This window comes from Mustela lutreola, chromosome 12 (assembly GCF_030435805.1).
Source record: "Mustela lutreola isolate mMusLut2 chromosome 12, mMusLut2.pri, whole genome shotgun sequence".
Lineage (NCBI taxonomy): Eukaryota > Metazoa > Chordata > Mammalia > Carnivora > Mustelidae > Mustela > Mustela lutreola.
The window spans coordinates 21,937,722-21,962,429 of NC_081301.1; the positions used below are offsets into that span (position 1 = coordinate 21,937,722).

Here is a 24,708-nt window from a genome sequence, read left to right on the forward strand (position 1 = left end):
AAAGAAGTGACTTGTTGATATAATGTTGACACCCTCAAATACTATAGAATATATTTCCCATATACAAGGATGTTCTTCACATAGTCACAAAGCCACCATCCACATTAGGAGATGAGCATCTTTATTGTGTCTAATTTTCAGGTCCTCCTGCACTTTCCCCAACTTACCTCAATAATCTTTATAGCAAAGGATCCAGTCCAGAATCTTGCATTGTATTCGTTTACCATGTCTCTTGTCTTTTAACAGGGAACAGTTTCTCGGTGTTATTTCCCCCCTTTTGTGACCTGATCTTTTAAAAAATTATAGAACGCCTGGCGCAGTCAGAGGAGCCCATGACTCTTGATCTCAGGGTTGTGAGTTTGAGCCCCACATTGGGTGTAGAGATTTACTTCAATAAGTAAAACTTAAAATTAAAGGTTATAGGAAAGTTATCTTGCAGAGCATCCCTCAATTTGGGTTTGGCTCATGTTTCCTTTGGTTAAATTCAGATTTTGAAACTTGTTCAGGAATATCACAGAAGTGAGACTTTGTTCTTCTCATCACATCCTCTCAGTGGCACACAGAGTCCGTTTGTTCCAATTTCCCGTTATACTTACTTCAAAGATTTGATTAAAGTCTTCCAGACTTCTCCACTGTAAAACTTCTGATTTCCCTTTGTAATGTATATGGGATTTTGTGGGAGAGTGTTTGGGTCTATGTAAATATCCCATTTCTTGCCAAATTTTTATTTATTTATTTACATTACATTTACATTACATTACCTTTTATTATTTATTTACATTAAAATCAACTCCTGGATTTCTATTTAAAAGGTTTTAAAGCTGTTACTGTCTTTTATTTTGAAGATTAAAAATTTTTATTTTAGGCCAAGACACTGCCCTTCAAACTAACTTCCCTGTTCTTTTAACATGTCCCCATGATTCTTTGAGTGCTTTCTGGCAAAACAAGATATTCTGAGTGATACCATGTACCATTTCAGGGCTTAGTAAATATATATGTATTATCTTTGAATGTCTTTCCAAATTGCGGGCAGTGTATAGATACACAATTTCAATATAATTTAATTTTCATTGTATAAAAATTATACAAATTTTTATCATATAAAATTAAATTGTATGTAAACAGTTTTAGTAACTCAGTTTGGCAAGTCTTGTATCAGGTGTTTAGATTGTTTGTAAAGTTTGCCAGTCATACACAACAATGTATCAAGCATCCTTATAGCAAAATCTTTACTTAGTATTAATTCTTTACCCAGTGTGAATTCCTAGATGCCTTTGTTAACAGGCCCTTTGCTGTTACAAACTGTTACTCTGGGCTGAGTCACTGGTCTTATCACAGCTGTAGACTTCTGTATTCTGGCCAACTCTTTGGATACTTTGCCCCCCCCCCCCCCCATTTGCTCTCTTTTCTTCCCCTCTTCTCTTCTCCTTACCTCCATTAACGTGGATATGCATGTCCATATTCCTTCAGTTGTGGGCCATTTAGGAATTCTGACTTGAGAAATACACGCTTGCTCTCAGGAGGAAATACCTTCCATCTCCTCCAGTGGCTGCTTTTGGCAGAGTCTAGCTTGGCCCCAGGCTTGGTTAGAGAGGTTGTTATTCTCCAGGTCTTGAAACTGAGGGACTGCAAATACTCCAGCACAGCTCAGAGGCTCCCTCCCTAAACATGCCTCCGTAAAATTTATCCATGCTCTGTGTCAGGGTACTTCTTTCCCGTAGATACAAGTCCTGAGTCCCATTGGTCTTTGCACTACTCTGGGTCCCTGTGCAAATGGCTGAGGGTCATGGCATGAGATACCAAGAAGACCAAGAGCTTAGACATTGTGGGGCTTGGCAGTAGTGAGTCTGTCTCTCTTTCTCTTTTTTTTTAATTTTTGAGAAAGAGAGAGAGAGAGCGTGAGAGCATGAAGGAGAGAGGTCAGCAGGAGAAGCAGACTCCCCGCCGAGCAGGCAGCCCGATGTGGGACTCCATCCTGGGACTGGAGGATTATGACCCGAGCCGAAGGCAGTTGCTCAACCAACTGAGCCACCCAGGCATCCCGAGTCTATCTCTTATCCAAAGAGAAATTTGTCCTACCTTTCAAGAGGATTCTCTGTCTTTTTAGTTGACGTTTCTTCCTTCATCCCTATCCCTTCTCTCCCCCTTCGTGATGGAGCACACTCACTTGTTCATTGTTTTCTGACCCTGAAAGCTGTAACTCTAGCCCATTCCTGATCTACTCTTCCTAAAGTACAACCCCTCTCCCCCATTTTCTAAGCAATGTAACACAGACTAGCTTGAGTTTGAGACGATAAACAGAGGATGGGCAACACATCTTTCCCCTTTAGTAGCGACAGCTGTTCTGAGATTTTTCTGCCACTTGTGTTGTGACAATTCCTGGTTATTTTGAGACATTTCAGGAGAGGATCTCTCCCCGTCAAGAGCACTGTTCAAAAGTGAAAACAGTGTGCCTGTCAGCGCACTCTTTGAAATCAGAACAGTGAGTTTCTTTAGATCATTTTGGGCCAGTTTCTAACATCTGTAGAATGCTGGACACTGAACAGATAAGATACATGTTAAAATGGGCGATGGTGGTACTTTCGTTTCTCCTTCTGCTGGCCGCATGTATCCCTTCCTTGGAATGCGTCCGCTGAGTGCCATATGGAAAGAATGATAGACTTTTAGGCCAAGTGTAGAGTGAAAGGTCTGATTGAAAAGCTGGAGAAGCAAATGGAAAAACTGATCCTATATGTAGGAAAAGAAAAGATTTAAGAACACGAAACATTTTGTCTTCAGTAAATATATTGAAGCAAGGTCTTGGGCCTGTTACTTTGAAGAAGAGAGGAAAAGTTTCTGCCGCCACAGGTAGAGATGGTATTTTAAAACAAAACATGAGGAAACGATTCGGTTTCTTAAGTGCTTTTCTGATTTCTTTGTTCTAAGTCTGCATGGGAAGCACATGGACCCTGAGAATGATCACAGCTTTCTTCATCCCAGCTGGACCATTTGCTTCATTGGTTTTATGTGAAGCAGTGGTAAGGCTAGGAAATCGAGCTAAAAGAATGCACCATGGATCTTTAGTTAACCATTTATTCCTCCTTTTTTGGCTCTTTGAGCCTGAAATTCTCCTTTTATTGACGTTAGAAATAAAAGAGTATTGATTAACTCTCAAAAGGTGATGAATGTTTTCCTTATTCTGGCAATTTTCAGAAAGTCTTTTTTTTTTTTTTTTTTAAATTATTTATTTATTTTGGAGAGAGTGAGCTGAGGAGAGCGGGTGCGGAGGGAGAGGGAAAGCAGACTCGTGCAGAGCCCGATGCAGGGCTCGATCTTACAACCCTGAGATCATGACCTGAACTGCCACCAAGAGTCTGATGCTTAACTGACTGAGCCACCCAGGTGCCCTGATGGAGTTTTTCTCTCAGTTCACTACATCTATCTGCATTTCGGTTACATAGCTTTTAATAGTTACAATAACTGCAATTTTTGGTCCTGTTAGGATCCCAGGTATTCTGTGTTTACATTGAAAGCCTGCCTGTGCTCAGGCTCCCCTCAGCACCTTATTTTTATTTATCACGTGACCAGTTGCATTATACCATTGAGTGGGTTTTTTCGAGAACTATATCCCAATTATATTTAATAAAAGTGCCTTGTTCTTGCTATTGCAAGTAGATGACAGTTTGGATGAACATATACTTTTTTTTTTTTTAAGAATTTATTTTTTTATTTGACAGCCAGAGATCACAAGTAGGCAGAGAGGCAGGCAGAGAGAGAGGGGGAAGCAGGCTCCCTGCTGAGCAGAGCAGATGCAGGGCTCCATCCCAGGACCTTGGGACCATGACCTGAGCGGAAGACAGAGGCTTTAACCCACTGAGCCACCCAGGCGCCCTGAACATATACTTTTTGAGTCATTCTGTATTTCTGACAAAACCATGAAATGTGTTCCTGTCTTATCTGTTGTGGTCAGGATGATGGTGGCTATGTACAGCCCCTACCCACTGCCCCGCCTTGATGTTTATTTTAATGGGAATGCTTTAACCCTTGTGGTTCACTAACTTAACTTAGTGCTTCAGTTGTAGGTCATTTACCCCATAGTGTCCCTGGAAGGTGGTGAGCTCTCTGTTTTCCCCCTTTTAATTGTGGTAGCAGATACCTAAGATAAAATTCACTGTCTTACCTGTTTTCAGGTTTGAATACTGTTAGGTATGTTCCCATTGCTGGTCAGCAGATCTCCCGAACTCTTCATTTGGCCAAACTGAAACGCGGTACCCATGAAACAACAGCTCCCCATTTCCTCCTCCCCACAGCTGCTGCCGGCTACCCTTCTGCTTTCTGTCTCTGTGAATCTGACTGCTTTAGGTACCATGTATGAGTGGAATCACGAAGGGTTTATCTTTTCGTTACTGGTTTATTTCGCTCAGCTAATGCCCTCAAGGTTTATCCGGGTTGTAATCTGGGTCAGCATTTTCTTCTTTAGAAGGCTTAGTGATATTCCCTCGTATTTACTACCACATCATTGCTCCATTCACTTGCTGATGGGCACTGGAGTTGTTTTTACTTTTTGGCTATTGTGAATAATGCTGGTTGGAACATGGGTATACAAATATCTCTGTTGAGACCCTGCTTTCTGTTCTTTTGGTGATATATCCAGAAGTGGAATTGCTGGGTCATATGATGATTCCATTCTTAACTTTTTGAGGAACCCCCATCCTGTTTTCGATAGGAGCTGAGCCATGTTACCGGTAGTACATAATACTACTACTGGTATTAGTATGTAGTGTACACATTAGTACATAGTACACAAGCAGTAAGATAAAGGTTTCGATTTCTTCACATCCCTGCCAATACTTATTTTCTGCTTTTTTGGTTAGCAACCGTTTTAACGGTGAGGTGCTATCTCATTGTGGTTTCGATGTGCATCTCCCTAACAATTGGTGATGTTGACTATCTTGTCATGGTGCTTTTGGGCCATCTGTATGTGGAGAAATGTTTGTTCAAGTCTTTTGTTCATTTTTTAAGTGTTTGATTTTATTGTTGAGTTGTAGCAGTTCTTTATATATTCTGGATATTAACTCTTTTTTAGATTTAGGATTTGCAAATATTTTCTTTGATTCCATGGACTGTATTTTTACTTTTGATTGTGTCCTTTGCACAGAAGTTCTTAATTTTGATTTAATGCACCTTGTTTTTTTTTTTCTATTGTTGTTTGTGTTGTAGTAAGCTCTTTAAATTTTCTACATCTTTTAAGAAAAATGTGCTTGTATTTTTAAGTAACTAAAGTGCCATTTGTCCTCAGATCTACCAATTATTCTTATATTGACTCTCTTCTTTCTGTGCTCCATAGCCATACTGTCTAATTGGTCTAGTAAATTCTATAAGTACGTGTGGTTTTTCTCAAGCCCCTCTTCCATGGCATCCACTTGGTTTTCTGTTGTAATTCTTCTGCCTGCTGTAGTTTTAAATTTGTAGTGTCAGCAGTGAGACTATTTTTTCTTTTGCTTTTATTTTTTGCTGCATGTTTGTAACTTTAATTGTCAAGTAGCTGTTCGGAGACTTGCTTAAGAAAAGGAGCTCTTCTCTCGCTACCATTTTACCTTCACTGTAAACAGCATTTTCATTCATTTTAGTGGCTTTGTTCAGTATTTTCATTGTATCTCTAAGATCTCTAAGATCTTTACTTGTACTTTTTGGTATATCAGTTTTGAATATTTCTAGCTGTCCCACGGGGAAGGTATGCCATACACACATTCCCATCCTGTACCTCTTTGTCCTAATACAGGTCATGATTTTGATTAGGGCCCTTCATTCCTGAGTGTTAATGCCATCGTGACCTTGTTCATGTTGATAGTGGAGCTGTCTAGAATTCTAGGAGTCCTTCTCCTCTTCTGCAAATCCTCCAAAGTTTTAATCTTTCTTTTTATGTTTGTGTTCTGTGTACTCATTCAGTCCTAAATTCTGTTAGTTCTAGAAGTCTGCTCTCGATGTATCCAGACGGACAGTTACTTTGCCAAAGCTGCTTTTTGAGTCCCATCACCTGTCAGTCAGGGATCGCATTTCTCAATGATGCCAGACACGCCTTTGCTTTTTCTCCTGTATTGAACTCCTGTTTCTGTATTACATGCCTTTTATTTTCTTATTTTCCTTCCCTGTTTTGCTGAAGAACATCCTCCAATACATTTGTAGGTTGTAAATGGCTTGCCTCATTGTCTTCTGGCTTCCAGATTGCTGTTGAGAAGTCTAAAGACTATCTGATCCCTAATTCTTTGTTTATCTGCACCACCCACCCCCAATTTCTGATTGGCCATGGGATTTTTTTCTATCTCTACCATTTAAAACATTTTTGTAATCATATGCTTAATGTGGACATTTTAAAATCAGTTGAATCGGGCAGGTAGGTACTCAGTGGATTCTAATAGTCAACAAATTTATGACTTTTCTGTTTTAGGAAATGTTTTGAGTTATGTGTCCCTCCTCCTCCCATTTCCTTGTTTCTTTCATTCTGGAATTGCTCTTCTTGAGCTCTTGGATCTCCTGGACTATCCACTACCTTTTTCCTTCTTGCCGTTCTATTTTCCTTTGCATTTTTGGCTCTACATTTTGGGCAAGTTTCTTAAAACCTGATATTTCAGTCTTTCTACTGCATTTTGAATTAGCATTTGTTAAGTATCCTGTGTTTGTTTCAGTGGGTGCAATGTTATCTTTCTGGTGTTACTGTTGTTACATTTTCATCTGCTTATAATCCAGAGAACATTAGTCCTTTGATGCTATAAGGCTGGCTCGCAATGCTGTTTTGCTCTGGTAGGGGGAATACATACCAAGAAAGACAACCTCTAGCTCTGACCTTCCTATCTCACATCTTGTTCCTCCAGGTTTGAGGTTCAGAGTATTTTTTTCTACTTGGTTTCTGCCAGACTAAAAAGAGTTCCCTGTGGAAGGATACACAGATTTAAAGTCTGGCATTTTTTCCTACTTCATCTAAACGTCTTTATTTATATGTAACGCTTTTCTAAAGCTTTAAACATTAATGTATTCTTTCCTGGTTGTAGCATGGATGACTTCTTTCTTCCCCCCTTTGGTATTTTTCATTCATCTGTTATGTTTTGGGGATAGAAACTTTGAAATCTTTACCCATGTAAGCCCCTCCCCCACCAAGCTCTGATTTATCTTCTTCTGGAAAACCGTCTTTTACTTTATTTTTTTGTTTTCTGCTTTATCGACTGCCTTCATTCAAGTTCATAATTCAGATTTTTTTCTTTTTTCTTTTTGGTTAATGCAGACTCATTCTGACTTCGAGAGTTTAAAAGCTTTTTCTTAACATAGTACCCCCATTCCTTAAGTAAATACTTGCTCTGATCCTAGAATCTTCCCTTCTCTTGAGCCATAATATTTTTCATTTGCCTGGTGGATTTGGATTTTTCTCTGTTGCTTATCCATAGGGAGGGAAGTCTATGCATATTGAGTATCCGGTATTGCCCTGTATTCTTTCAAGAGACTGAAATGAGACACTGCTGGACTCAAGTCCAGATAAAGGAAAATGGTTAGATTTATAGTACATTAATTTGCCAGTTAGAAATTCATCTTCCTGTGAGGCCTAGAGAAGGAGCCAGCATCAGCTGCAGAAGTAAACAAAGGGGAGTTTGCCTCAGAACCAAAGACTTTTCTTTTAGGTATTTGGGGTGGCACTTAGTAAGGTCTTTGTCACTTGGCAAGCCCATGTCAGAGGCCAGCTGGTAATGTTTTTCCCCACATGTTTTCTGGGGCAGTCATCATGGCCATATGTAAATCAGAAGTAAATACAGCCAGAGATGACTTGCTCAGTTGAAGCCAGGAACCCCATCTAAGGAGTGAGTGTATTGGGAAGGTGCTCCAGTGCCTCCTGGCTTCATTCCCTCCACCCCTCATCCCTCTGAACTAGGAGTATCATTATGAATCTGTTGGGGTCTCATTTGCTTATTTTCTGTCCATTCAGTGTGGTTTCACATGAAGGCAATGTTGTTCCTTAGTCCTCCTGTCAGCCTCTCATGTTGATTCTTCCTAGAATATTTTTCTGAAAATTCAAGCAATAGCCGGGCTTCTAGGGCTGATTCAGGATATTTCCTGTTCTTAGAGTCAGTTGGTGATTTCTCTGGTAATGTGGCGCGGAGGAAGGAGCCTATGTAGCTTTCTTACTTAGGAATTGTATTTTGTACATCTGTTTTGAATCGGAGGGAGGGATAATGAGTTAATTCATACCCAATGACTATAGAGGAGTAGATGAATGGGCCAGTAAATAAGTAAGTGACAGCTGATCTTCTGCAAGTGAAGGGCATGAGAAGCGGTTTGCGGTTTGGGGAAGAATGGTAGAGATCAGAAGAGATGCCTAGAATGGAGAATTAAGTGAAGTAGAGAAGGGGCGGGGGAGAGCAACAATAATGACCCAAGGGCAGCTGGGGTCAGTGGGGCCAACCCCCTTCACTCCGTGGCTCTCTGTAGCTGGGGCACAGTGTTCCAGCTCAAGTGAAGGGAGTGGAGAGCTGGATTGGTGGCCCATTGGAAGAACTACAGGACAGGCAACCAGATATTTGGAAGAGTTCAAAGAGGGATTAATTTCTTCAGAAATTCGGTGCGATGCTATGGTTGGCATTGCGAGGCTCTGGGACAGCAGGGGACTAGCATGTCACAGGGAGGTGGCTTACTTGGGTAGGGACTGAATGTTAGTATTTAGGATGTCCTCTTATCTTGTCTAGTTCCCCCATGATCTGTGCAGTTTGGTAAATAAGCTGGGAAGTACATAGGTTTTATAAATGTAGTTTTAGGGCTTCACTCCCACAAGAGAGCTGATTTATACCCTTTGTGGTAGTATCGCTTAGCCCTCGTATTTTTGGAGTTAAGTGACCGTGTGCCATTTCATAAAGGGCTCCTGTCATGTCAGAATAGGTTCCACAGAAGCCTCACAACTCGATAGGTCTGAAATGCATTAGAGAAGGCAGTTAGCTTTCTGCCTTATTTTCTTGATTGTTTCTTGAAAATAGGAGACTAAGAATCTGGGCTCTCTCTTACGTATCTGAAGGGTGTGTGACATAAATCAAAATTAGGAATGCCTCGTTGCCGTTTTCTACAAATGAGAGCAGCAGCCCAGGGTTCTCTGTTTCAGAGTTTGGGGAAGTTGGTTACTCTGCAGGGCCTCTGGCTTACATCCTGCTTTCTTCAGGACCGTCTGAAATTTGTTCTTCAAGCCTAAGCACTTTCTGTCCTTAATTTATGTTCACATGAGTTGGGGAGGGGGACTGGTCTGTGGAAAGAGCATGGCCCTGGAGTGGGGCCTGGACAGGTGTCCTCTCCCTCGTGTCCGGGATGTGTGGCTTTGGCTACCTATGCTACACAAACTTTTACAGTCTCAGGGTCCTTGTCCGTGAAATGAGGTGACACCCTGTGCCTCAAACGGTATGCGGAATGAGTTTCTCAGTGCTCAGCATCTCCTAGGCTTTCATTAAATCCCAGTGTCTTGCCTGCCCCCCTTTGCTGGTTGGCAGTGATGCCACCAGGCATATTTGCCGCCTCCACCTCTATATCCTTTTCCCCACCACAGGCTAGCTGCTCTCTAGTCATCTTTCAGGCAATTCTCTGTACTCTCAATATTGAAAAATCTTTTAACGTCATATTGCTAAATGACTTAGCTTAGATATTGGACCCGAGCACACAGTGTGTGAGTCTGTGAGAATACAATCTCACTTGCCTGCTTATTTTAAGAATAGAATCTCACTTTGCCTGTTTGGTTATATATACATCTGTCCACCCCACATATGATAAAGTAAGACAATATGAATTATAAACACATGAGAAGGAAAGAGGAAAAATTTTTTTAAAAAAGTAGGGATGGACACAAATGATGCCGGGAATAAGTTCAGTACAAAACAGCGCACCATGGGTGTCCTGTAATTTTCTCAGTGGAGGCTTGGCGTTCAAGCCCAAAGGCACTCCCACTCCCCTGTACATACACCTTTCTCCCAGGCTGTTTACTTAGAGTCACGGTATGATGAACAATGGTCTTTTTTTTTTTTTTTTTTTTTTCCTCTCCCCTAAAGCGAGGATTAAGGAGACATTAGGGCACCTGAAGAATTTAGCGTTAAGTGTTGTATACCAAAATAGTTGGACAGCTTTACTCCTTACCTGTTAATAGCTGTAATCCCTATAACAGAGAAGACAAAGAAAGAAGGAGCCATAGTTCTAAACAAAACCTAAAGCAATTGAAACTTTAGGATGAAGGGTAATATGCAAAGATGGGATAAAAGTCAGAACTTCAGGCTCATAGAACCTCGGTTATTTCTTGGGACACAGTTGTGAGATTTTGCGATTTGCCTGGCATCATCCAGCTGGTACAGAGTGGTGCCAGAGAATTCGGTATTCAGAAGGCTTGGATTAGATGTCCAGCTCAAGAGTTAAATCTTTACTTCTGCTATAATGGAAAGTATCATCTTCCAGTAGTTGAGATGTGTTGAGTATCACCTTGCATGCTGGTGAAACGAGAAAGGATATTTCCAGACAAGAGCTCCCTGAGGTCAGGGGCTGCTCAGTTTGATTCGTTATGCCCCTGGTTCACTGTAGATGTTCAATAAATATCTTTTGAATAAAAGAAAGGGTACTGTTAGGTGGCCCGAAAACAACCTAAAAATGAGAACTTAGAAGGGAAGACTTTTCTTAAATTCTTAACAATGAAAACCCCACGGATCGAATTATAGTGTGGAAACAATCACTTCGGTCTTCAGACAGAACTGGGGACCACCCTTTACTGCAGAGAATTCAATATCTTTTTGAGTAACAGAAGGTGTGTTACTGTTTTGTGCCTATCTAGCATCCTCTCTCCAAGCCTTCTGTCAAGAAGGCTGTAGAAATGCACTCTTCCCCACTCATGGGCAAGATGAATGAAGCCAGCAGTTGGAGTTCTTGATTCATTCTTGTAACGGACTCCTATCACTTTGGAATGTCTTCCCTTTCTTTAATTTTAGCGGTAACTCAGTTTCCTGAGGAAATGTGATCATGGAACATACTCACTGTCTTATAATCCATACGAGACTGGGGTTCGATTGTGGCTCCAGTCCTGCTTCTGTCGTTAATGAAATGTATGACCGTAGTGTCTTCTCCACACCTCAGTTTTCCATCTCCAAATGGGTATACTGGAACTGGATGGTCTTTAAGACACTCGGTGGTATTATTCTCTTTGCCCTTTGTATTTAAACTGGCAGTTACCGATCGTGGGTCCTTTGTTTTTGAATGATGGAGTGGTGTCTCCCTTGGGCCCACCGTCCCCAGCTTTACAGCTTGAAATGGCCTCCTCAAACATCTAGCCAGCAAGGACAGCTGGATTCCGATTTCTGAAAATACATCAACCTGACATGATTTGGCTGAGTGGGATGGGAGTCCTGGCTCTGAGTTGTGCGATGCTGTCTTCTGGGTTCTTTCATTAAGCTTGGAGTTGGTATGTGGCACGGGGACTTTTGCTTCCTCTGGCCAGTGGTACTTGACTCCCACGCCCTAGTCCTTTCAGGCTAACTGTGGATTTTCCTGCCCTTTTCCAGGTACACAGTTCCTCCTAGCATGACCGTGATCTGATCAACAGCTAACGTGACCTGACTCCTGTGTGTGGCACGGCTGTGCTGGGGGCTGGTCACTGCCCACAACTACGGAGCTGCCATGGCTGCTGCGTCCACTTCCAGCCCTCTAAATTCACAACCCCAGGTAAGTGATTCAACCTGGCATAAGTCTGCACTAATCTTAATTGTACCAGATATTTAAATTGAGTTTCAGAAGGCGCGTCTGACTCTAGGGACGGGATGAAACCTTGTCATGATCATTTAGTGGGCATTTGGATAACGGTGCTTTCGTGGGGGAGGTGCTGTTGAGTTCAAAGCAGCTGGAACAATGAGCAAGTGATGACAGAGGACCAGCCTCCGTGCGGAGGGGTTTTCGTTTTCAGTGCTCTGAATGTCTGTCTGTTCCTAGAGGCATCCCGGTCCAGACCGTTGAGGGCAAATCCTGCCACTTTCCCTCTCTTGGCTTTTTTTAGGGTTTTAATGAAATAGCTCAGGCCAGATCTCCTCTTAGAAGTTTTCTGAATGCAGTCTCATTGTCTGCTTCCTCTAATTACTGTTTTGCCTTGACCTGTTCTAGGAGCTTTGCAAAGAAGAGGCCCCTCCCGAAACTTGTGAACCGTAGTCATGCGTTATTTTTCCTGTCCAGTGAACAGCAGTCACGTGGCAAGAACATGGCCTGCAGATGATTTTACAGTCTGATCTATTAGAGTAGTAATTGGACCTTTTCCGTTTTAACTGGCAGTGTGGTGTAGTGGGGAAACAGCCTTTGCGAGCGTTGGGCCGGAAGTCACATCCCGGTGGTTGGATGGCCTAGGTCATGCTGACCTCGCTCAGCTTCGACCTCTCCTCGTGCCACCAGACTTTGCGGGATGGTTCTCTGGATTAAGCGATAGCAGATAAGCGGAGCACGTAGCAGGGGCTCAACAGTTAGTTTCCCATCTGCTCTTCCTTCGTCTTCCGCCCCTCCTTTTAGAGTGTGGCCTTCCCCATCTCATTTGTGATAATCATTTGTAAGCCAAGGTTAAGAAAAAAGTATACCTTTGAAAAAAGAACCATATTGTTTGAAGTTTAAATCTTGGTGATACAGAATGTTTTTCCACCTTTTTTTTTTTTTTTTTTTTTTTTTTTTTTTTTTTTTGGTTCTGTATCATTTTCCAGGCCCCTGGGTTCTGTAGGTATTTCAAGTTAGGGATATGTGGAGGGAAGAGCCAAGATGCTGGAGGTGGAGGGTGGGGTGGGGGAAGAGAGCATTTTTACTTCATGTATATAGAAGTGATTTTTGTCTCTTCTAAAAAAAAGACCTTGGAATTTGTCATCTGGATAAAGTCCTCCTGTTATTTTTAAGATTTTAAAGCATTTGATATTTTCCAGAAAGTTTATTGTTACCACCATCATGTGTATATTTCTCTTTCTGGTAAATGGATCTTGCTTTTCCAGCATTTCATTGACTTGGGCTGTTTGGTTTCCATTGCCCTCAGTCGGATTTTTAGTGCTGCAGAGACCTTGTAAGGGTGTAGTGAGACCGAGCACCCGTTCCCCGAGGTTGCCCTGTCAGAGTCTGCTGTGGCAGTCCCCATGCAGCAGCCATTCTGAGCCTCTGGTGAAGTGAGGTAGGCCCTAGCTCCGGTTTTCTGGGCAAGGATTTCAGCCCCTCTGTCTGGTTGTTGCTTCCGTCAGCATCTCCCAGAGGAGCATCTTATCCGCACGCCTCTTTGCTCTTACACAAGCTACTATCAGCTGGCAAGCCGGAGAAGTATTTCTTAGTGACTCATTTAATTAAAATGTTTAACACCACCCAAGGTAGAAAGATGTTGTATTGAATACAAACACTTGGGGAAAATAGGGCTCTTGTAAATCCTCTGTGGGAAGGTAAATTGGTGCAGTCACTCCGGAGAGTACTTTGATAGCATCTATTAAAATTCTTTCCCTTTCCATATACCCTCTTCCTATCTCAGTAACTGCATTAGAAAAACACGTGTAGATGAGCCCAAGGAGACGTGCATTAAGGTATTTACTCACTGAAGCACTAGTTGAAGGCCAAGAAGTACACAACTTTCTGAATATCCGATAGCAGAGCGACAGTTCAGGCGTGCTGTTATGATTTAAGTACCATGAAGCAATTAGAAAAATGGTAAGTACATATCTCAACACAGTTCTCTCTCCCTAAGATACCTGACGGAGGAAAAAGAAAGTAAAATGCAGACTCATTCAGGAAGATATCATTCAAACCGTAAACCAAGATCGTATGTTTTGAGGGACGACTGTAGGATACATTAATGTAAGCGCATAGTGAAAAGTCTAGAACACACATTGTCAGTGGGGGTGATGTTTTCCCCCAGAGTGCAAAAATTGGATCTTGGGAGACAGAAAAAGCCCTCCTAAAGTTTAACCCTACCTGATGACATCCTGTCGCTTAGTATTTAATTTCACTCATTGGGGAGAATTTAAATATAGTAAGTTTTCTTGTTGAGAATTACCAGTGGCGGGGGTGGGAGGGGCAGCAAAAAGTCAAACCCTGGGGTAGATGTGCAAGGGCTCTCCCGTCCACTGCCTGGGGTTTAAATCCTGGCTCAGCGTTTACTGCCTGAGCCTGTGGGGGTGGGAGAAAGGTTTCTGCCCTGTGAGGTGTTTCCTTACCTGCAAAATGCCCATAAAAATTACAGAGCCAGCTTCATAGGATTGTTTTAAGGATGAAATGAGATAATATGTCTGAAACTTAGAACAAAGTCTGGCACCGAGGACTCAGTACACTTTAGTTAACAGTGTTGAGCACACTCGCTGTGGGCAGGCCTGGGGAGTCCAAGAATAAATAAAAGAAACAAGGCTTTTGCCCTGCAGGGTTTAGAAATGTAGTGGGAAATGTGCAGATGGGGAAACAAAATATTAGAGACCAGTGTCACACCTGCTAGGAGAGAAGTATGGGGACGTTAGGAGAAAAGTAAAGCAGCCAGGAAAGATCTGCAGGATCAGGGAAGGCTTCTAGAAGGAGAACCGCCAGGCTGGGAGCTGATCTGTCCTTACTTGGACAAGGGAGGAGAAGGAGCACGTGTGAGTGTCGAATGTCCCAAGGGGAGAGCGAGAGCCCAGCATTTGGGGGGTCCGTTCAGGATAGCTGCCGTCTACTGGGTTGTGAGGTGGTAAGCACAGATGTGCTCAGGCCAGCTCTGCCAGCTCCTGAGATCCAACTGTTAACATTTTCAGGAACCGTGCGAGCCAGCTGACTTCATGCTTGTAGCTTGCATTCAGCCCGGGTGGAGTCTTTAACCAGGGAAATTGGCAAACACAGTTCTTGACTCTTAAGAGCCCATTGTTAGGTATTTATCAGCCTACTTCTGGTTTGTAGAGGAGGGAGATGGGTTAGGTTACAAGGTCGGAGAAGATTCTTACAGTGCCTCGCAAGCTACATAGAAGAATTAAACATCAGTCTTGAAGCGTGTGTAGCTTTGGAGTCATGGGGCTGGCTTCAGACTCTGACTTTTGATAGTTCTATTGAACAAGTTCATTAATTGATCTCAATGAGGGTAGCAGGTCCCATTATTCTTAGTATGTGCTGGGAACAAGCAGCCTCGGATTGTTGGAGGAACCCAAGTCCACCTGGAAGGAGTCAGCAGTAAACTATCAGCTTAGGTCCCAGGGAGAGGGAGCTTACACTCCTGGAGAGCTGCATGTCCCTGGGTCACTTTGTTCCCAGGTCCTCTGGTCAACGACATGCCTTCTGATGATCTGTACATCTGTTCTTTACATGTAATTTGTGCAGTCAGATTTTAGTCCCAGGCTGACTTGCCCTCGCTCAGGAGTCTGTATGGATGTCTACTCTCCCAGATTTTCTCCAGGTTCAGAGAAAGTGAAAGTAATTGAAATACACCATCTCCTCAGACAAGGCGAAATGAGCAGTTCCTTCCATCAGCCTAGCCTGGTATCGTCTGGCATATCCACTCGCATTCTTTTAGACTGAATTCAGGGACCTATGTAAAGATGAACCCACCTTCGAGTGTGAGAATCCTGACAATCCTTTTCTAAGGCAAAAAAAAAAAAAAAAAAGCTTTTGGTTTTGTTTTCCTCTATTCATTTGGTAACAAAGAGCATTTTTCTAATCAAGGCTGCCTAATACTAGATATAAGCTAATTAATATGAACAAATAGCCTGTGATTGTTTCAAACAATAATAGGGAAGAAAGCTTCCTTTGTCACTTGGGCTGGGGTTGCTGTTTAGTTAGTGACAGATAGGCCTTGTGCTTTGAAGTGGGACAAGTTTGTATTCCCTGCTTTGCCCCTGACTAGACTGTGAGGTGGATTTTTGTTTTCTCCTGTTGAGAAAGCACCTTGTTCTTACGAAGCGAGATAAATACTGCCCCGAAACTGGGCTAGTAGCAGCAGGAAAACCATGTGTAGCTAAGATACTCCTGTGTTAGTCTAGGCCTTGATAAAGAGTTCCTTGCCCAATGAAACCTTTAGGGAAATGTTGGCAGACGGGAACACGTTCACCATTAGGTTAAATTAATGTGTTCATATCCTGCAGATATGAACTTGGGGTGGGGTAGGAAATAAAAAAGTCTTGCCACTCTTAATGGCCGGTTTCTGTTTCTAGAATTCTGGTTAACATTGCTTTAATTGAGTTGCATCCAATGACCGTGGGTAGAGGATGGATTAGAAGTTTTATTTTCCTTTTGATTGGAAGGGCTGAGTGGTTCACTACATGCATGAACAGTTTGGCCTATCTCAAGCCCAGGATCGATGTGGATAATTTCAATGGTATTCCAGTCCCGCTCCCTGGGATTCCAGTAAGAGAGGACTCTGTTCTAACCGCATTTTACAAGGTACTTCATTCTGTCATTTGCGAAGTGGCTATCTTGGTTTTAAGCCTGGGAAACAAAGATATTTTGATCCCTCAAAGTGATTTCCTGCAGCTTTCTTTAAAGACATGAGTTTGGGTAAATAGGGACTAGTAGATACCCAGTGTTCTCATGGAACACAAGTAGGTCTCTACTTGTCTCTTGGAAGGCAGGCGTTTTTGAACATTACCCAATAGGTTCCTCTAACAAAATCCATCATATTTCCAAAATGTATGTTTTAGAGGTTTTATTTCTGATGTTAGAGACTAGATACTTTTGGATTAAAGCACTTGAATTCCATATTAAGTGGGTTGCATTTTTTGCCATTGAAAGAAAAGTTTTGAAACTAAAGTTTTTTAGGTTTTTAGAACCTTTTATGATGGCAGTTTTCAAATGTTCACAAAAACAAAAAAGAATAGTATAACAGGGGTGCCTGGGTGTTTCAGTGGGTTAAAGCCTCTGCCTTCGGCTCAGGTCATGATCTCAGGGTCCTGGGATCGAGCCCCACGTCGGCCTCTCTGCTCAGCGGGAAACTGCTTCCTCCTCTCTCTCTCTGCCTGCCTCTCTACCTACTTGTGATCTCTCTGTCAAATAAATAAAGTCTTAAAAAAAAAGTGTCTTTTAAAAAAAAAAAATGAGACATACACTGAAGGCTCCAAAGTAAAAGAATGATTGTAATTGTTAAATTTTTAGTCTCTAAGGGATCACAGACAGCTGGATAGGGCTTTTAGACTAAAATGTAAATAGTTGGAATTTGAAATATATTTCCAGTGCCACACAGTGAAGACATGGTGTGGTCTGGCTTCATCTAACATGGAATTGAGAAAAAAGAGTTCCGGAGCTGAGATACAGGTGAATTTTAGGTCAAATCCCATAGCTATGGCATGTTTTTTTTTTTTTTTTAAGATTTTATTTATTTATTTGACAGAGCTCACAAGTAGGCAGAGAGGCAGGCAGAGAGAGAGGAGGAAGCAGGCACCCTGCTGAGTAGACAGCCAGATGCGGGTCTCGATCCCAGGACCCTGAGATCATGACCTGAGCTGAAGGCAGAGGCTTAACCCACTGAGCCACCCAGGCGGCCCGCTATGGCATGTTTTAATATAGGTATCTCTTGTAGTTTTATTTCTTTTAATCTCTAAAATTCAAGTAATATACACTGTGCTCCTAGGTTTAAATGGCAAAATATCTGTGAAGTCCTTTATCTGTTTAAATGGCAAAATATCTGTTAAGGGCACTATCAGCCCCTTAGGTACGTGAACCTGTATTATTTTCTTCCTTCCCCCCCCTCCCTGTAATTATTCTGAGAATTCTTTACAGGGAGAAGGTGGTTACCTCTACAATGGTCTGTGTGTATGATGTGCTTATGTAGTGTGCCAGAGATCCATCAGAGGAAAGCCAAGGTAGATAAACAGTTCGGAAAACTCCAGCCTATTGCCAGGAACAAATGCATGCGTAGATAAACACTCAGATTTCCGACTTACTCTGTCTTGAGCCACATTTCTCTTAGAGGTGAAAACTTGTGCTTATATTGCAATTTAAATTCATCTCTGCTCTCTTTTGTGTTTATAAGCTCAGAGAAAGCTTGAGAGGATATTTTATTTCAGAATAGGAGGGCACATTTTCTTCCCCCTCCAAACCAACTTCCATAAAATAAAGGTGGGGGAAGAGGGATAGGGAGTTAATTCTCTCACGTGACAAAAAGTCGTCTGGTTTTTAAAAAGGGGTTTAATTTATTTATTTATTTGACAGAGAGTGAGAGAGAGAGAGGGAGATCACAAGTAGGCAGAGAGACAGGCAGAGAGAAAGAGAGAGAGAGAAGCAGGCTCCCTGCTGAGCAGAGAGCCTGATGCGCTCGATCCCAGGACCCTGAGATCATGACCCGAGTCGAAGGCAGAGGCTTAACCCACTGAGCCACCCAGGTACCCAGGATCATGTGATTTTTTTAAAAAAAGATTTTATGTATTTCTTTTTTTTTTTTTTTAAGATTTTATTCATTTATTTGCCAGAGAGGGAGAGGGTGAGAGAGAGAGCACAAACAGGGGGAGCAGCAGGCAGAGGGAGAAGCAGGCTCCCTGCTGAATAGGGACCCCAATGCAGGACTCAATGCCAGGACCCCAGGATCTTGACCTGTGCTGAAGGCAGACATTTAACCGGCTGAGCCACCCAGGCATCCCTATTCATTTTCTTTAAGGAAACTCCACATCCAGCGTGGGCGTATACTCACAATCCAAGAGTTGCGGGTTGCAGGGACTGAACCAGCCAGGAGCCCCGAGGCCACGTGATTTTACTTAGAAAGGACTCGGCAGTGGTGATTAGGAAATGTTTAATAATTATATCCATTTTAGTAAGTTTTGAACTTTAATTCTATTATAGTTAACATATAGTGTTATATTAGTTTCAGGTGTATAATCTAATGTGCAATAGTGTACACTGTAGTGTCCAGTATAGTGATTCAACAGTTGTGTCCATTACTCAGTGCTCGTCTTGACAAGTACACTCCTTCATTCCCATCATCAATTTCCCCCATCCCCCACCCGCCTCCCCTCTGGTGACCATCAGTTTGTTCTCTATTGTTAAGAGTCTGTTTCTTGGTGTGTGTGTGTCTCTCTCTTTTTTCTTTTGCTCCTTTGTTTTGTTTCTTAAATTCCACATATGAATGAAATCATACAGAATTTCTTTCTCTGAATTATTTCGCTTAGCGTAATACCCTCTCAGTCCGTCCTCGTTGTTGCACATGGCAAGATTTCATTCCTTTTTATGGCCAAGTAATATTCCACACACGCCACATCTTATTTACATACACACACCACATCTTCTTTATCCATTCATCTATATGAGGGCACATTTTGACTCTTCTATTCATATAATGAAGATATCTGGGTACAAAGACCTTTCGTGTTTGCTGCTTTTTCTTTCCAATATTTTCTTTCTAATTAGTCTTTAATGATTAATGGAGCTACCTCTATAGCCTTCAAAAGGGATGTGTTTTTCTCACTCTTCCTGCCCATTCTGATGCTGTTTGCCTAGTTTCCTTTTCACCTGCCTAGCTTCTCCAACTATTTTTCTTTGAACTTTCACTGCAGCTTTTCCAGGAATAGACACTAAGGTGGGGCTGGGTCCTGCTGTGTTTCCCAGGGGAGGAGAGCGTAATCACAGAGTCCGGATTTCTGTCCTCAGAGAATCGTACCTTGCTATAAGAAGACTGTCATTGAAAGAATCAGCCTCCATCCCCTGTCTGTGATGATACTGCTATTTCATAATTGCACAGCATCCCTTAAGAACTGCCCTTCAGTTAAACTTATCCCACTTCATAAACGGTAATCCTAGGCAGGCACAGGCTGGGAAAGAAGTGTATTGTTACCTTCACCTTAGCATCTAAGACAGAAAGTTTGTGAAAGAGTCATGGAATAGATTGAGTTCTTGAAAGGTTAAGTTGGAAGTAAAGTGACTTTCAGGGATTCAGACCCACTTTGGAAGCAAGAACCTCCAGTCTCAGAGAAAGGAGGGATAGGACATGGTGGAACTAGGTAGCTTCCTGATGTCTCAATATTTGCACTTAGATGAACCCCCACCAGCCAGCATGGGTAAGTTTTGGAGGCTTAGTTGAGGCCTGGAAAGAAGATCTGTTCATCCAGAATCGGCTTTGAGCCCCAACTCTAAGGGCTTTGCATACTCCCAAACTCTTGTCTAGCATGACCTTAATTGTAGTCGATTAGGTTACCGAAGGAATCTGGTTAAAACAGTGGAGGGGAGGACCCAGAAGAACCCCAGCCAGCCCTATGGCTTGTGTTCTGGGCTTATCTCTGACATGCTGGATGGAGTGGGTGACCAGTGGGGACTCAGGACTCCACAGTCATGGTCAGGCAAAGATCTTCCTACCTCTGTGAGACCCATCAAGGTGGAGACTCAGCTGCTCATCGGCCATTGTTTCATTCAGGATGAGCTCGGAAAACTAGGATGACACTGAACTTGCAGATGGGAATTCAGTTCCTTGATAGTGGAGCAAGAAAAGGTGGAAGAAACAGGGAGGCACGATGGGGAATCTGTGAGGATTATGGATGTAGTTACACTGTGATGTTTAGCTTTTTCAGATGATGTATCAGGAATATACACTTATTCTTAGAACTTTTTTACATATTTTCCTTAAAATCATTAAAAAAACCAATAAAGTAGTGAATGCTGCTGCTTTTGGGTGCATGTTTTATTGCTTTCTGTATTACAGAAAAAGAAAGCAGACGAGCTCTGTAGGAATAAAAGAGTATATAAGTGTAGGTGATAGAATACAAAGATTTAAATAGGTAAATAATCTTATTTTTAAAAATTGAGCACCTGAAACTAATATTATTTATCAGTTATATCTCAATAATAAAAGAAACCACTGTTAGTTGAGAAAATTATCCAGACAAGCAACGTGTAAGTACGTGAAAAGTATTAAGCCCCTAAGAATAATAGTAAAATAGACGTAAGAGCTCTTTCAGATTACTTATCAAAATTTCATAGACCTTCGAGAAGACTTGTATAGGTGCTGTGACAGATCATAAGACTCATTGATTTGATGTCAGTTCCCTGCAAATGCATTTTGTAGATTGAATGTGATCACAATAAAATACTAAATTTTTTTGGAAACCTCATGAGTTCTAACACTTGTATAAAAATAAAAAAGGTCAGGGGTGCCTGGGTGGCTCAGTGGTTTAAAGTCTCTGCCTTCAGCTCGGGTCATGATCCCGGGGTCCTGGGATCGAGCCACGCATCGGGCTCTCTGCTTAGCGGGGAGCCTGCTTCTTCCTCTCTCTCTCTGCCTGCTTCTCTGCCTACTTGTGATCTCTGTCTGTCAAATAAATAAACAAAATCTTTAAAAAAATAAAATTTAAAAGGTAAAAAAAATCTGATAAAATCTTAAAGAAAAACTAGATGGGAAAAAGTGCTTTTCCAGATACCAGAATTTATAATAAAGTTAAAATGAATAAGGCAGTGAGGTATTTGTATGGGGATAGATAAAGCATCAGGAGAAATAGACACCAGTCCACACCCGTATCGCTGTAAAGAAAAAAACAAATTGGAACAAGATAATAAGGAAACATTCTACTGTTAGACTATGAAAAAGAGGGGCTAATGGAAAATAATTTTTCATTTGCTTCATGGATGAACGACATACTGTTTTCATCTGTGAGTTCAAGAACATTGTGTTTGGAGGTGGTCATTGATTTATGAATGTCAAGCTCTCTGGGTTACTGAATTCAAAAGTTTCCAGAGAAGCGATCTCACAGAGACTGAGTAATAAGTACTCCATCTTTCAAAATGGGTGGTGTTTTTTTCTCCATTTGTTTCAGTTGAGGAAACGGAGCACTGAGAGGGGAGTGGTATATAATTGGCACTTGAACTCCGGTTTCGCTGAGTCTAAGACCTAAGCTCCCAGCCGCTATGAATCTGTGGTGGCGCCTCCCATTCCCCTTCTGTCTCCCAGGAAATGGGCAATTGAAAGGGAAGTATCATCCCATATCCAGGTGTTATTCTTGAGTCACACTGTTGGGCTTGCTGCTACCCTTCCTTCTCGTTCCTCCCGTGCCCTCTTTAATTGACAATGCAACCCATTTGCTGTGACTCCAACTGCATTAACTGTGCGTGGGTTTTTTTTTTTTTTTAAAGATTTTATTTATTAATTTGAAAGAGAATGAGAGAAAGAGCAGGAGAGTGGAGGAGGGGCAGAATGAAAAATCAGACTCCCCACTGAGCAGGGAGCCTGATGCGGGACTCAATCCAGGGACTCCAGGATTATTACCGGAGGCAGTCAACCAACTGAGCCACCCAGGCACCCCGGTGTGGTTTTTATTGTTGTTGTTGTTTTTAATGTCAAGCCTACGGAAAAGTGTAGAGACTGTTACAATACAGTGGTAGATCTGTTACCCAGCCTTGTAAAATTTAAACATTTTGGTGTAATCCTTTCAAAATCTTTGGGTCTTGAATAAATGAAACACATAATTACAGATAAAGTTGAAACCCCTTGTAGTCTTTGCTAGTTTAATGAACCTCCCTCTTGGCTCACGTCCGACATGGAGATTTGTCATCTCCCTGCGTGTGTTGGTGGATATATATACATACGTGGGAAAACACAAACGATATTTAGTATTTCTGCAAGAAATGCTTCCCAAGAATGGTGTGGTGCACCCACTGCTTTAGTCATCAGCATACATAAAGCTCTCTTTGTTCATTCTGACTGCTCCATAGCATACCTCTCTGTCGAGATTATAACTTACCCGTTCTCCACTTGACGGATATTTATGTTCTTCTGATATTTCAATGTGTTTATTTTATTTATCTAAGAGATTGGCAGAGAGAAAACAAGAAGAGAGGAAACACAAGCCAGGGGCAGGGAGAGGGAGAAGCAGGCTTCCCGTTGAGCAGGGAGCCTGATGTGTGGCTCAATCCCGGGACCCTGGGATCATGACTTGAGCTGAAGGCAGACGCTTAACCCACTAAGCCACCCAGGCACCCTGATATTTCAATGTTAAAGAAGAGAGTAACAATGAAAAGTCGTGCGCATGCCTCCTTAGGCACATGTGTGAGTTTTTTCTAGGATTAGAATCTCTCAGTCACATGTAGGAACATGTCCAATTTGAGTGGCTCCTGCCATTTTTTCAAAGCAGTTGTACTAAATTTTACTCCCATTGACAACTCCTGATGTTTTCACACATGTTAATTTTTGCCAGCCTGATGGACCTAAGTTGCATCTGACTGCACTTTGTATTTAACTTTTTCTGATTCCTTTTCCTGATTGCCTTTTCATGTGATTATTGGCCATTAAGGTTTCATCTTCTGTGAATTACCTCTTCTTAGCTCTGCCTGTTCTATTATTGGATTGTTTGCTTTTTGCATTTCACTGTAAGTCTTTTTTGTGCACATTGCCAGAATTTCTTCTAGTCTTCGGCTTTTCTTTTTGCTAATTATAAGTTCTTTGCAGCATAGAAGTCTCGGGTTTCTAATTAGTCATATTTTGTCAATGTTTTGGCCTTGTTTGGAAAAATCTGATTATGGGTTATAAACATATGTCTTAGTTTCTTCTAAAAGTTTTAGAGATTTATTATTTTTCACACATGTCTCTATATTACCTGAAATTGATTTCTCTGTGTGTGGCATAATCAATTTATTTAATTTTTTCATATAGAGGAACAGTTACATCATTTTCTCCATTGATGGGTAAAGCATGTCTCTTATGAAATTTCTGGCTCGCTATTCCATTGGGCCATTCATGATTTTCTGTGACAATGTCTTAACTACTATGACTTTAAAAATGTGGTGCATCTTATAGGACAACTTGTCTTCCAAGTTACCTGGGTATTCTGATTCTTGTATACCTCCAAGTCAATGTTCAGGGAAACTGTCAAGCACCATGATGAACCCTTTGGGATTTTTCATTTTATTGCACTGAATTAATATATTAATAGTGGGAATATTGACATCTTAAAATCTTTCTCTAGCCATAAAATATTTTCTCTGTTTAGGTTTACTTGTAAGTTTTGAATATTTAGACTTATTCTTAGGTACATTAGAGATTTTGTTCTTGTAAATGAGTTCTTGAAATAATGAAAAAAATACTTTTTCTGGTGTGTGTAGGAACACAGCTGATTCATGTGACTTGATGTTTAATCTAACAAATTGGCTAAGCCCTATTCATACAGTCATCTTTGCATTTTCTATGTAACTGATTATCTCATTTGTGAAAAACAATAAGTTTTTCTTTTCCAAGTCTGTTTGTTTTTTGTTCTTTGGCTATGACCACCAATACATGCTAAAAAAGTATTTGGTAATTTGTTTCATTTCTGTTTTTATTAATTTATTAATTAATTTATTTATTTTAAGAATTTATTTATTTGACAGAGAGAGAGATCACAAGTAGGCAGAGAGGCAGGCAGAGAGAGAGGAAGGGAAGCAGGCTCCCTGCTGAGCAGAGAGCCTGATGCGGGGCTCCGTTCCAGGACCCTGGGATCATGACCTGAGCCGAAGGCAGATGCTTTAACCCACTGAGCCACCCAGGTGCCCCTCATTTCTGTTTTTAAAGGGAATACTTCCATCAACACTGACAATTGCCATAGATCTCTTACCAAGCTAAAGAAGCTCCCTTCTAATTTTACATTGCCATATTATCATGAAAGGACACTACAGTTTGCCAAATATATTCTTCTCATGTCTGTTGAGATAATCATTGGCTTTTTTCCTTTCCTTGAATTTGTGTGGTAAATTGTATTATTAGACACTTAAATGTTAGATCATCTTTGCATTCTGGATTAAACCCTATTTATTCTTGAATTATAAAATTATATTTGTATA

At 41.5% G+C, this 24,708-nt stretch overlaps 1 protein-coding gene across 6 annotated transcripts in view; it reads left to right on the forward strand.

The window, feature by feature from the left end:
* LPAR1 (lysophosphatidic acid receptor 1) overlaps positions 1–24,708 on the forward strand; it is a 200,209-nt gene that overhangs the window by 112,978 nt on the left and 62,523 nt on the right. For all 6 annotated transcript variants that reach the window (XM_059141420.1, XM_059141415.1, XM_059141418.1 and 3 more), the window contains one exon: positions 11,538–11,697. In XM_059141420.1, coding sequence (XP_058997403.1) covers positions 11,653–11,697 — 45 coding nt within the window. In that variant the 5' untranslated portion in view covers positions 11,538–11,652. The remainder of the gene's footprint in view (positions 1–11,537; positions 11,698–24,708) is intronic.